This window comes from Prunus dulcis, chromosome 7 (assembly GCF_902201215.1).
Source record: "Prunus dulcis chromosome 7, ALMONDv2, whole genome shotgun sequence".
NCBI lineage: Eukaryota > Viridiplantae > Streptophyta > Magnoliopsida > Rosales > Rosaceae > Prunus > Prunus dulcis.
In genome coordinates this window covers 17,441,376-17,454,572 of record NC_047656.1, presented here as the reverse complement: position 1 = coordinate 17,454,572, position 13,197 = coordinate 17,441,376, and the positions used below count along the sequence as shown (strand labels likewise).

The 13,197-nt window shown below is 38.5% G+C and overlaps 3 protein-coding genes across 6 annotated transcripts; 2 read left to right on the top strand and 1 right to left on the bottom strand.

The window, feature by feature from the left end:
• The first annotated feature begins 1,671 nt into the window (after positions 1-1,671).
• On the top strand, positions 1,672-2,970 carry LOC117634133 (protein LURP-one-related 6). Its single transcript, XM_034368066.1, has 3 exons — positions 1,672-2,042; positions 2,185-2,427; positions 2,529-2,970. The coding sequence occupies exons 1-3, from the start codon at positions 1,800-1,802 to the stop codon at positions 2,661-2,663; spliced, it is 621 nt and encodes a 206-aa protein (XP_034223957.1). The 5' UTR covers positions 1,672-1,799; the 3' UTR covers positions 2,664-2,970.
• A 908-nt stretch (positions 2,971-3,878) lies between these two features.
• On the bottom strand, positions 3,879-6,500 carry LOC117634132 (cation/calcium exchanger 4). The gene has a single exon (XM_034368065.1). It carries the CDS (start codon positions 6,045-6,047, stop codon positions 4,071-4,073), a length of 1,977 nt encoding a protein of 658 aa, XP_034223956.1. The 5' UTR covers positions 6,048-6,500; the 3' UTR covers positions 3,879-4,070.
• Positions 6,501-7,300: 800 nt separating this feature from the next.
• On the top strand, positions 7,301-11,513 carry LOC117634377 (aldehyde dehydrogenase family 7 member A1). 4 transcript variants are annotated; one of them, XM_034368464.1, is made up of 15 exons: positions 7,301-7,436; positions 7,565-7,701; positions 7,869-7,955; positions 8,078-8,209; positions 8,390-8,462; positions 8,604-8,626; positions 8,750-8,813; positions 9,328-9,373; positions 9,627-9,807; positions 9,901-10,077; positions 10,240-10,404; positions 10,513-10,653; positions 10,750-10,847; positions 10,954-11,103; positions 11,221-11,513. In XM_034368464.1, exons 2-15 carry the CDS (start codon positions 7,567-7,569, stop codon positions 11,273-11,275), a joined length of 1,527 nt encoding a protein of 508 aa, XP_034224355.1. In that variant the 5' UTR covers positions 7,301-7,436; positions 7,565-7,566; the 3' UTR covers positions 11,276-11,513. The 4 variants fall into 4 exon arrangements, with proteins under 4 accessions (XP_034224355.1, XP_034224358.1, XP_034224357.1 ...); XM_034368466.1 differs by having other exon boundaries at positions 7,333-7,467; XM_034368465.1 differs by having other exon boundaries at positions 7,341-7,475.
• Positions 11,514-13,197: the final 1,684 nt, after the last annotated feature.

Below are 13,197 nucleotides of genomic sequence, written 5' to 3'. Positions count from 1 at the left end.
GTTAAATGAAAAATGTCACATTTGGATTTGTTGATTTTAGGTGATAATATAACACTTCGTAAGTAAATAAGGTCAAGCTTTAAAAGAAACTATATAATAATTGGTTCAAATATTATAAAATATTACAACATGTTGACTTAATACGAACGAGGGAAGTCATGAATTAGGAAACTTAATATGAGAATTAAGGAATTGAAATGGATCAACTACTTGACGTAGGTGATTCCATTCATGATTTTGAGGCTATTTAATTACGACATTAAACTTGTTGCCTTCAAATGAATATATGCCTTGACTACCCGATTGAAATAAAATTTCCCATCAATTCTTATCATTTCATGTATGCTTCACAATTTAACATATAAATAGGGATAATTAGATATGCTCTCTTCAGAAACAGAAAAACTTGTGTGAAATAGAAATAACACTATTTTACTATTTATAATCAATTACAAGTTGGCACGTAAAAAAATTAAACATGACATGATGCGATTGATCGAAAATAGCACAACAATCCTATCCATGTTTTGCACAAATGTTTCTCCTTACCCATGTTGATGGGGTCTCAACTAGTTTCTGAAACCCACGCGCCATCGGTGGATGTGAGCACGTTTCTGAAGGAGTGGGCCCTAGTGTGTATTGATCTCATTCATGATGGGGCCAGGCGGGGGGTTGTGGGGCCCGCGGTGAAGAGACATATCATGCAGGAGGCGATGAATTCCTGCTCTTTCCCAAAGTACCACGGCAAAGGAGCGGTCGCTGATAACTTGTCCAGTGGGCCGGGCCCCAGTTGGGCTGCAAGCCCAAGATACCCACCCTCCCTGACTGTCTTCTTTCTCTTCCCTCCCCTCTCCTCCTCCGTGATCATGCTAACGTGAGCCGGTGGTGAATCGTATTCGTATCATTGTGTCTTTCTTGCTTGCAATAGTTGCCCCTGCAATACTCGACAGGTGTCGCACGTTTCAGTCACCCTGATATTGAAGTTGAGCATGTCAATATAGAAATGGGCTGGCTGTTAATAACACAAGTCAGAAAGATGGAAAACGACCCTTGTGTTTTTCTTTTTCTTCTTGTTCAGAAATGACCATAGAACACACAATCCAAAACCACGTTTTTCAGCGAAAAACTAAAGTCCATAAAGTTAATCATATGGAGTCGAATCCTTTGGTAAACTGCAACTTTGAAAGGTGACAAGCATCTCTTGCCCAATAATTCAAAAGGCCAAAGACTCATTTCCATGAACCTTTTCGAACTGCAGTAAAATTCAACTCCTACAAGATGCTTAACAGAAATAACTTAAGAACGTGGTGCCAAATTCCCTCTTTCAAAAAGAATGAAACACTCTGGAAATATTCTCTTTTTAGACTTTGAGCTGCCAAATTCAAAGAAGCTCTCAAAACCCCTTTGGGATTTCTTCACTGGTTTACTCAAATCAGGAAACTTGGTGTACCTCTTTAGAGATTAAACCAAAAGCCAAGTACCCTCAGCAGATAACATTTTCTTCCACGCCAAAACTTCCCCCCTTCATTGGCTAACAATCATCCTCTTCAACAAGCAACTTGGTCTATGCCAAAGCATATGTATATACATATATTCTTCCATCTTATACGCATTGTATTGTATATATTATTACACACAGAGTCAAACTTGCCAAACCTTTGAATGTAGAAACGACTAGATCCTTAGGCAACAAGCTTATCTACTTTTCTTACTCTTATCTCTAACTTTGTGTATAAAAAGACCCTCCATAGCATGATTTCAAACTTGAACTAGGTCATTGGTACGTAGAAAATAAAGAGATGGCAGCAAAACCGAGTGTGATTAAGCCTATCATTAGCAAGATGTATTGTTCTTCTTCTCAGGCTGTGCTTGCGGTAAGGAGGAGGCCACACGTAATAAATGGAGGTGGTTTTGTGGTCACAGATTGTAGTCAGAATCAGAAGGTTGCTTTCAGGGTTGATGGATGTGGAATTCTGGGCACGAAAGATGAGATGATTCTGAGGGATGGTCATGGAGACGCTTTGCTTCTCATTCGTCGAAAGGTATATATGTACAAGTTCAATCATGCATACATCTATAAGAAAAGAAATGTTCTGTTTTGGTTGTGCATATGCTCATGGAGAGATGTTGGGATGCTTAATTAATTTCCATAATGCATTGTTAATTCTTATGATAATGTACCAGGGAGCAATGGTTGAGGCACTAAGCATTTACAGGAAATGGAAGGGCTACACTTTAGACTATGAAGGATCACAAGATCAGTTGGTTTTCTGTTTGAAAGAGCCAAACTCCTGTTTGGCAAGAACTCATGCAATCAGAATCTCCACCAAGGCTAGGCAAAACAAAGACTGGGACTTTGAGATCAAGGGATATTTTCCTGATAAAGATTGTAGCATTGTTGACTCAAGAGGCAACACAATGGCACAGGTAATAATTCCTATTCATGAAAGAATATATAAAAAGTTTCATTGTTTTTCTATTGAAATTCTGAATGTTTGGATTTGTTTATTGATCACTATGAAACATAGATAGGGGTGAAGAAGGAGTTGATGGCAAGCAAGGATCTCTACCATGTTGTGGTGACACCAGGCATGGATCACGCTTTTGTTATCGGGGTCATTACCATTCTTGATTACATATATGGTGAATCCACTAGGTGCTAGTAATTCAGATATTGAAGAGAAGCTTTCCTTGATGTCGCATCAAAACATGACATCTCCACAGTTCAATTTTCTGCAATTTGGATGCTGCTAATGCTCTGTCTCTGTCTCTGTCTCTCCCTGTCTCTCTCTGTCTCTCTCATTTTTCATTTTTCCCGGATTGTATTTTAGTTATGTCCTCCCAACCTGTACTAACTGGGGAGGTATCTTCGCAACTCTTTGATTTGTAACTGGTGATATATACAAGTTTGTGTAAATGAGACTACATTTTACATTTTTCTTCAAGGATGCATTTCACCTTTATGGTTAAGCAATGGAAATGAAAACCAATTTCACAATGTAAAGGAAAAGCAAACAAGATATGTTAGGGACAGTGGAATCACTTACGAATGAATCATGTTTTCAGAAGAACTAATGAGACTTGAGATTGGTTTTTGTTTTAACTTGCCATTCCAGAGGAAGCCACGGTCAAATCTAAATGTTCTCTTGCTGTCTGACTGAATAAGATTACAAGAGACTGATAAGCACACAGATTTGTAACAAGAATGATAATTATGCAGAAACTTAACAACTTTGATGCAATTTTGCTACCCTACCCAAGTACTGGTTAAGATTTCTGTCCACAGTTCTTCAGACATCTCAGCTTCATGTTTCTACCATCTTGACGGGAATTGGCATGTGCAAGGAAATCTAAGCATGAGCCTAGTTGCCTGCTTCACTCAACCAATTCATAGTAATCAATGGAACAGCAGCTGCAATGTTTTGGCAGCAGGTGGTCAACTATGATCTAGATATTACACAGATTAAGGATGAATTAAGATTCAGGTCCACTAATCAGAAAATTCATCGGTTGAGTAGTCAAAGAATCTTAAAAAGGAAAAGTGGAAAAACAGCTTGGCCCCTTTGTTTGACCTAAAAAAGACGTAGAGCCTCTACCCTGACAAACATGAAAAAGACCAAAAGAAGAACATGTACAGAGAATTTCAAACGCATATGCTTTTGGTCATGAAAAGAACTAACTCCTGGTTACAAGCCACCTAGATGAGTAATCTAAGGAAATTAAGAATTTAAAGATAGGTAGGAGAAATATCAAAAGAGTATGCATGCATTCTTCAGACATCAAATGTAACAAACCAATAAAATACAATGCACTTAGTACAGCAATGTTCTATTGCAGAACAGAGGTGTAAAACACGAATAATGATAAGGTTATACAAGTTGGCCAAGTTGAATTCGTGGCAAAATCTCTGTTTCATATTAACATGGAATTTGTAATACATTATCCAGGAGAATAATTCAATATCAGTTAACATAGCTGACATACAGCAATTTATGGCATCAACACTGCCATTCCAACTGAAACACTGTACAAGATACAACTTTGCTAATTACCAATCCAAGATTTATTCCTCATACATTTACAAGTGACAGCATCCCCATTGACGTGCCTAGCCTGAGGAAGAGAAATATCAAGTAAATTGCTATAAGGCCGAGCCCTAAGATCTTGTTAGGGCGCATGCCATTCCTGGGTAGCACAACAAGCGACCAAAGAAGCCCTAATACTAGAAATCCCATAGTATAAAACAAGCTACTATCTTTGGGAATTATGAACGGCTCTGGTCTCTTGTTCCAGGCTGCAAGCAGCATTGAGATCCCCAAGCCAGCAAGTGTGTTAAACATAGGCCCGGCATAACATCCTGACATTGCAATCTGTACACCATCTCCGCCATTCATTGCCAGCGCTACATTCGACATTAAATCACCCATGGAGTTGCCCCATGCTAATACAGTCAATCCAAGGATTGACGGATTAATTCCAAAGATTACGCCCAAAGTCACCAGCAATGCAACAAGCTCATTCGCAACAATGTAGAACCAGATAATACTCATAAAGAATCCTCCCAAAACCCATGGAAATAAAAATTTGCGAGGGGGTTGGTCAACACGAGTGTGTAGATATGCAAGAACGCCAAAGACACCACTAGAGACAAAACCTATGAAGTACGCAATCTTTTTACTCAGAGATCCCACATCATCTTGGGTGTTCCATAAGAATACAAGAAGAATGGGAGCTAACACGGCACTGGAAACAGCAAAACCTTTGGACCACCTATCCTCCTCAACAATTGGGATTGTCAAGCGTCTCGGCAACGTCAATGGAATCTCCAACAGTGATAAAAATTTAAAAGAGGAAGAGTGTTCCTCCATTGTTTCCTCATCATTCCAACCCCACAATGACCTTGGGCTGTCTGAACTAGCCTTCAGATTCTGATTTGAATAAATTGCCACATTTGAAGCCCACATCCACTGCGGCAACTTACTTTGAAGCTGGGGTACCTCACTGTCAGATTCAGATTCAAGAAGTGAAGCATATACCGATGATTCATCCTCGTCACTTGCCTGAGAAAATATACTTCCTCTAACCGGTAGCAATGGAGTTACAGCATCCAACCTTAATTTCCGAACATGTTTCCTTAGAATCTCGTTTGCAGCGACCACAAACGCATAAACCACATAAATCAAGACAAATGCCATAGCACCCCCAACAGTAACCTCACCAACCATCAACATGAAGGCAAGTGACATGACAGTAAAGAGGAAAAAACATATATCTCTGATAAAGCATTTCTTATCAATCTGAAACCCCCTATCAGCCACACACAAAGATATAATCCCAACAACAATACAAGTAACAAAGACAGCTCCACCCAACACACTATTAAGGCCCACTTCACCTGCATCCTTCCCCACAAAAGCAGCAATGCTGGCAAACACATCAGGAGCACCATTCCCAAGTGGAAGCAGAGACACACCAGCCACAGTCGCTGGTAGCTTCAAGAGACCAGAAAGCTTCTCCAGAGAACAACAAAAGTAATCTGCGGCAGTGTTACCCAATAGATAGAACAAAGCAGCCAACCATATTGCCAACACTACATACCCCAAAATACTAACTTTTTCACAGTCACAATAAAAGAAATGAATGTAATTCAAATACCCACCGGAACTGCACTCCGGATGGGTAATTAAGAACTCACATTTGCTCTGATAACCTTCGTGTTTTAACAAGCCGGTACAGAATTGGGGATGAGTCGCTGATAAGAAATTGGCATCCGACCCATTAACACTTAAACTATAATTTGACGAAGAAACATTAACTTCGGCAATTCTCCTGCGAATAATATCAACCCGATCGCCCAGATCACCAAAGCCATTAACTTTGGAGCTCCAACGAGGAGGAAGAACAGAATGCAAACTGCCCAGAAACTGGTTTCTGAGAAAATTGTCCTGGTTGTAGAATAAGAAGAACAAAACCAAAGTACAAATTCCATTGAAAACCCCACGAAATTGAGAATTTTTTGCCCCGAAAAAACACTTGGGTTCTATCATGATTTCTCTACCTGCCCCCTCCTATCCAACCCTAAATTTCTGAATTTCAGACTCGATTAGACGACGATCGATAAACCCTGAGTAGGGGAATGGAAACAAGTCTAGGGTTCCAAATGGGTTTGGCCAAAGCAAAGGCATAATTGGTAAAAAGACATCGAATTCAGAAAGGGAGTTGAGAATTGTAAGAGATACAATGATATTTTGATATTATACAAGCCAAAATGTAAGGTATTTCAGGAAGATGTCAGGAGGAGGTACCTTCCGGTAGAGAGAGAGAGAGAGGTTTAGCACTCTTTCTGGGTAGAGAGAGAAACAGAAAGAGTGCTAAGAAGAACAAATAAAAGCAGCTTCTTCGTAGTTTCTCAGGTCTGCCAATTGAGGATGGAGGAGAGAGCAGAGGCCGTGTCTTGCGCGTACCAAGAACAATTGTATTCTGATTTTTGGTCCCAAAATCCAAATAGTTGGTGGGAAACTTTAATGGTCTGGCTCAGAAGTTAGCTTTCTTAATGGGCCAACCCAGCCCACCTTATAAAAGGCCGGGTAGGAATGGCCCATAGTCCTACTTGCGGGCCTTACCTTCATGACTAAAATTGTAATTTTTAGGAAAATATATTACTAAATATATAGCGAAAAATAAATAAATAAGGGTGAGAATTTTTGCATCACCACAACTGGTGCAATATGAATAACATTTGAATGAAAAATTAAGATTAGCATTGAAATGTCCCACTACAGAAACCTTTCCGTACAACTCTTGCCTAGTCTTAAATTCTAACACACCATCCCACTCATTTCATCACTTTTGCTTAATCTCAAGACTTGACCTTTCCATTATTCTATCGTTTTTGGACCGTAGAAAAGAAAAAGGCTTAACCTTTCAGTCTTCTACGAGTACGGTAAGCTTGGCAAACAGTGATATATAGCCCCTCCTATTGATTGAGAACTTCTCACGCTTGCTTGCTACCAAAATTTGGTCATCTTTGTATGGGCTCTCTATGTGTGATATGTGTGTGATATCGTAGCTCAGTCAGCTAGCATGTGAGCTGGGGCCTGGTTAGCTTAACTAACAGGTGCAATCATGTCCGTATAAAACTCATATGGCCATTGTGGATTTGGTCAAATCTTTGATTTTCATATATATCCACGGGTGAACTCATGTTTGTATACTCAGTATGTGATGATCACGCAACCCAATTTACGTTTGTGCTTGACATGTGTCGATCTTTTGGAAGATAATGATTATATATATATATGTAGCGTGACGCTACAGCACTCCAGTTTATACAATACAAACAAACCCAGCAGTAAATTAGCCACTCTACTCACTGATTTCAATCAATTTATCCATCGCTTCTCATAAGCTACCCAGTCATCATTGTTTGGTCTCCGGTAATTGATTTTCAACCTGGGATCATCTCATGTATTGATGTGCTCTTCTCGATCTTCTTCTTCTTCGTTTATTTCTTGTTTTGTTTTGATGTAATGAATCCTAATACACAGAGATAATGAATATGCAGAGATGGGTTTTGCCAAGAAAGAGTATGAGTTTCTAAGCGAGATTGGTCTGGGTCCCGAGAATCCTGGTGGCTTCATCAATGGCAAGTGGAAGGCAAGTGGCCCAGTTATCTCTACTGTTAACCCTTCTAACAATCAGGTTTGTAACTTATTTTTAATCTCCATTTTCTTCATCGATGATTGATTTTTTCTTTTCTGTTATATAAAGATATAATTTTGATAAGAAGAACTTGAAGATTTGAGTTCAATCACACAAACCCAGAATTTCAATGTTTCTAATATCTCTTTTGTGCATTTGGATGTTAGCAAATTGCTAAAGTCACGGAAGTGTCTATAGAAGATTATGAGGAGGGCTTGCGTGCCTGCAATGAAGCAGCCAAGACATGGAAGAGTGTCAGTTCTTGTTATTTTCATTACTTTTGATACATTACAAGTTACAACTCAGAGTTACTGTGTGAAATTTGTATGCTTTAGACATGTCTTTATTTTACGAAGTCAATATATTTTTGGTGCAGCTCCCAGCACCAAAAAGAGGTGAGATTGTTAGGCAAATAGGAGACGCATTAAGAGAGAAATTGCAGCATCTGGGTAGGCTTGTGTCCCTCGAGATGGGAAAAATACTTGCTGAAGGAATTGGGGAAGTTCAGGTATGACAAAATGATACGTTAGTTAAAATTTCTTATCTTATTCATCTGTTGAGTTGTGAATGAGCTTTTGAAGAAGTTCGCTATTGTTGCCCTTAAGTTTTAAGATGGAATTTTCAGTTACCCTTCTTGTAGGTATAATCTTTTTTAAAATTTTGAAGTCCTGAGCACTACTTTTTGCAGGAAGTTATTGATATGTGTGATTATGCTGTTGGACTGAGCCGACAACTGAATGGATCTATCGTACCTTCCGAACGTAAGCTCAAAATTTGTATTTCTTGCTTATTTTTATTTTATCCTCCTCTTTTGAATTGCTTCATGAAATTTTAGAAGCTCCACAATGAATATCTGGTTGCTAAATCAACATAATAGGCCCTTGTCTGCGTTTTGTTTGCAGGTCCAAATCATATGATGTTTGAGGTGCATTACTAGATCTTACCTTTTGATCAATTTGTATAACACTATTAGAACTTTGACCATTTTCTTTTGCATGATTCAGATTGATTTTGGTGCATTTAACGAGTGCATTTTTATACCCCACAGGTCTGGAATCCATTGGGGGTAGTTGGTGTCATCACTGCTTTCAATTTCCCATGTGCTGTTCTTGGTGGGTTCTTGTTCTGTTTTGTCTTCACTGGCCTGAAACATAAGTTAAACAGCTCCTTTGTTATCATGTACAACTATCATGATGCTGGATCTATTGTGCATTAAAGCATCCAAGAAATTGAGGATTTAGTGTCAGCATCGATCTTACTTTTTTTATTTACTGGGAAATTTTAGAACTTAGAAGCATACACTATTATATATTCTACCCTAAGCAAATATGCCTTAGCTATCTGTCAACAATGATCTTGGCATTTCATAGCTGCAATGATCTTCACTGAATGTTGTTTCATTCACTTGTTTATCAGTGCAGTAATCCTCTGTGCGCCATGGAAACCTTGTCATTGTTACTGTATAACATATAATTATAATACATAATTAAGGAGCAGAAGGATATATTGAAAAGTAATTTGTTTATTAAAGATGTGCTTTATTTGTCACTGTAATTCACTGAATGCGTTATAAATTTTAAACTGCAAGATTTCCAACCATACTTCTTTCTTTATTTGGTGATTTAGGATGGAACGCCTGCATTGCGTTAGTCTGCGGTAACTGTGTTGTATGGTAAGTTTATATGTGCTCCTGATTTCAGAATTGGAGTTTTGATCAATTTTTCAATTCAGTAATGTCAGAGCATAAGACAGGTATTTAAGTGTACTCACAATATCTTGACTGTTTCACTTTTATACTACGAGATATCTTAAGTAAGTTAATATGACATATTTTCTAAATCTATTGAGTTTTATTATATTATTTCGTTAAAAAGATATACAGGTTTTGTAATAGAGTGGTTGCTTGTGATGTTTATGCGTTGTAGGAAGGGTGCACCAACAACTCCATTGGTAACTATTGCTGTGACAAAGCTAGTCGCTGAAGTTCTTGAAAAAAATAACTTGCCAGGTGCTATATTCACCTCTTTCTGTGGGGGAGCTGAAATTGGTGAAGCAATAGCAAAAGACACACGGATACCCCTGGTTTCATTCACTGGAAGCTCAAAGGTACACTGGTCATGAACATGTGCCTTTTTAAATTTTGTGCTTTTCTCCCCATCACCACGACGCCAAGCTTATCTTTCACATTACCAAATACAGGTAGGTTCGAAGGTGCAAAAAATTGTCAATGAGAGGTTTGGTAAATGCTTACTTGAATTAAGTGGAAACAATGCCTTAATTGTTATGGATGATGCCAACATTGGGCTGGCAGTGCGTTCTATCTTGTTTGCTGCTGTTGGTACTGCTGGTCAGCGCTGCACAACGTGCCGCAGATTGGTAACCATTTATCCTTTAAAACTCCATTTTTGTGATTTGATGTGGTTATAGAAGTAAACTTTCTTTCACCATGGTTTTTCTTTGCTTTGCTTTTTGCTTTTCTTTTTTTGCTTGAAAATAAAATGTACAAATTTGTGTTCATATGGCTTCACTGGAGTGCAGTATCTTCACGAAAGTATATATCAAAGTGTATTGGATCAACTAGTTGGACTTTACAAGCAAGTCAAAATTGGGGATCCTTTGGAGAAGGGAACTCTAGTTGGGCCAGTACATACTCAGGCTTCGAGGGAGAACTTTGAGAAGGGGATTTCAACCATAAAATCTCAGGCATGTTCTATGTCTCTTGGAGAAGCATGCACACACACACACACACACACTCAACCCCAGAGCAAAAAAAGATTCTTATGTATTACACGTTGTAATTTACTTATTCAGGGGGGAAAGATCCTTACAGGCGGATCGGTTATAGAGTCAGATGGCAATTTTGTACAACCAACAATTGTCGAGATTTCTTCAGATGCCTCTGTGGTGAAAGAAGAATTGTTTGGCCCAGTTCTCTATGTTATGAAAATTAAGGTAGTCTTAACTTATTAAAGGTTTCTCTTGCATTATTGTTTATTATACCTTTCTTCTCTGATAAAATGATGCAACTTTTTGTTTCAAAATAAGCAGACTCTTGAAGAAGCAATTGAACTGAACAATTCGGTACCACAAGGATTGAGTAGTTCAGTCTTCACAAGCAAGCCAGAAACTATTTTTAAATGGATTGGGTGAGTTTCTAAAGTGGGCAACGACCCTAGAAAGTGACACTGGTTTCATGACAAATGAACATTTCAAACTACAGTGTTTAATTGTTTTCATTCAAATATGATGCAGGCCACATGGTAGTGATTGTGGTATAGTGAATGTAAATATACCTACTAATGGAGCTGAGATTGGTGGTGCCTTTGGAGGAGAAAAGGCAACCGGCGGTGGTCGTGAAGCAGGAAGTGACTCCTGGAAGCAATACATGAGACGTTCGACATGGTAATCTTTCGTGACACTTTCGATTTGCTCGAATCCTGTCTTGCATATCTGCATTGATTGTTGGACTGTGTACATGGATATTTCATCAATAACTTGAATACTTTCTATCTTTTACAGTACGATCAATTATGGGAGTGAACTACCACTTGCTCAGGGTATAAATTTTGGTTAAGCGAACCAGGGTTCCCGGCAAGGCTCGGTATGATTTTGAGTTCATGACAGGTCAAGGAAGGTACATTCAGCAGAATCTGCTGTCAAGGTTACGAGTCGCCTGCCAGCTTGAATGTGCCAAAGGAAACCTGAACAGATGTTTATGACGTTTATGATGCTGATGCCAGATTTCTAATCTTGATAAATAAATTGGAACTTTCTTCATCTTTGTTGAGAAATAAAAGCAGTCAATTTCTGAATGGTTTGGCTTGTTGGTTTGCGGCGCTTGTGCTTTTGCTTTTGGGCTCATATCCAAGAAAAGGGCCCAACAGATGTTTTATAGTGCAAGTTGATAACCCTGTTGGGGTCCGACAAACTTAGATAAGATAGCTACGAATGACAACCTTAAACTTCAGTGTCTGGCAGTCTTGACCTTTTCCCTAACTCAATCCATCTAAAACTAGTTTCTGGCTTGCGTATCTTATTATGCTACTAAGACTGACAGGGCAAGCACTGAAATACCTTCGTGCCTTGGCCAAGATATCTCTAATGATCCTTTGGGCATTGGTCGTGTACAACTGGCGATAGGTAAGAAAAATTATGCCAGTTGATGGTAACAGATAATTTGTACCACTATGAAAATTGTCGACCACTAGTCGAATACAACTGGTGATAGGTAAGAAAATAAAAAAAAAGTACCAGTAAATGTGAACTGATAAGCTGGGTGACCATGAAAATTGGTCGAGGAGGACAGCTTCCTTGCAAATTGCTCGAGCAGAAGGGCAGAGCATTTCGTTTTTGAGCAAGGAAGGCCCTTTGTCGATCGAGCCATCTTCTTCTTTCGGTCAAATGCTATAGATGGTCATGAAAATGTGTCTGAACTGTTTTACCACTTGGAAGGAATAATTTGAAATTATTATATGCATCTGTACATTATATAATATTATAATGTGACAGTTGCACCGTCAAATGATGTTACTAGTTAATATAACGCTGATTCTAACATCAATGGCTAACCTGTTTCTATATATATTGTTGACCCCTTTGTTGTCAAATGCGGGGCCACCGAACTTCCATAATATCTTATGTCAAATCGTGGACGGTTTAATAGATTATGAACTGTCATAATCCATTCTAATGCAGTGGCATGGTAGAGTGAAGAACGTTAGGGCCATGATTACTTTAGCACTTAAAAGAAGAGGCCATAGTTTTATCATAGGTTAAACTAGTTTAAAGAAATTGCCCAACCGAAACTTCTTCTGTGATTGATGCCAAGTTTTTCTGAAATCAAACAGATGCCTAGTGACATTAAGAATGAAGCAGTATCACAGAACGCAGAGAAATACCACTAAACTAATAATTAGTCGGTAACATTATTAATTTCAAATAACCGAATGCATTCACTCGGATTGTTTTAACTTTTAACACGAAAATCAGAAGAAGAAAAAAAAAACCTTGAACCTGACCCGAGTGAATGCTTTCGGTGACAATCAGGCTGTCCCACAGATAATCTTCTTTTTCTTGTCAGATGCGATATATTCTAAGTGTTCAGACCTGGAAGAAATCTCTAAGCTAGAAATATCCAGAGACTTCCTTCACCAAGTGGAAAGTGGTGTTGTCTTTATATTTGCTGACTGAATATCAACACATAATGTGTTGATCACTTTGCCGCATTGAGGGAGAGGGGATTTGAACAGAAGTTTGCAAGGGTGAACTTGGTGGTTTTGGATCAAATAACATAACAATTGCTTTCCTTATTTCTTTACGGGAAATTTCTCAGCAATTTCATTATGTGTTTCTGAATTCTCTCTTACCTTTTCTTTTCTTTTTTTTTCTTTTTTGTTTGTTTTCAAATAAGCCATTTTACACAACTGGGCATGACTGAAACAGGAAAGAAATCAGCTAATTAGTAATTACACCAGAATAAAAGGGAAAATGCAGTGG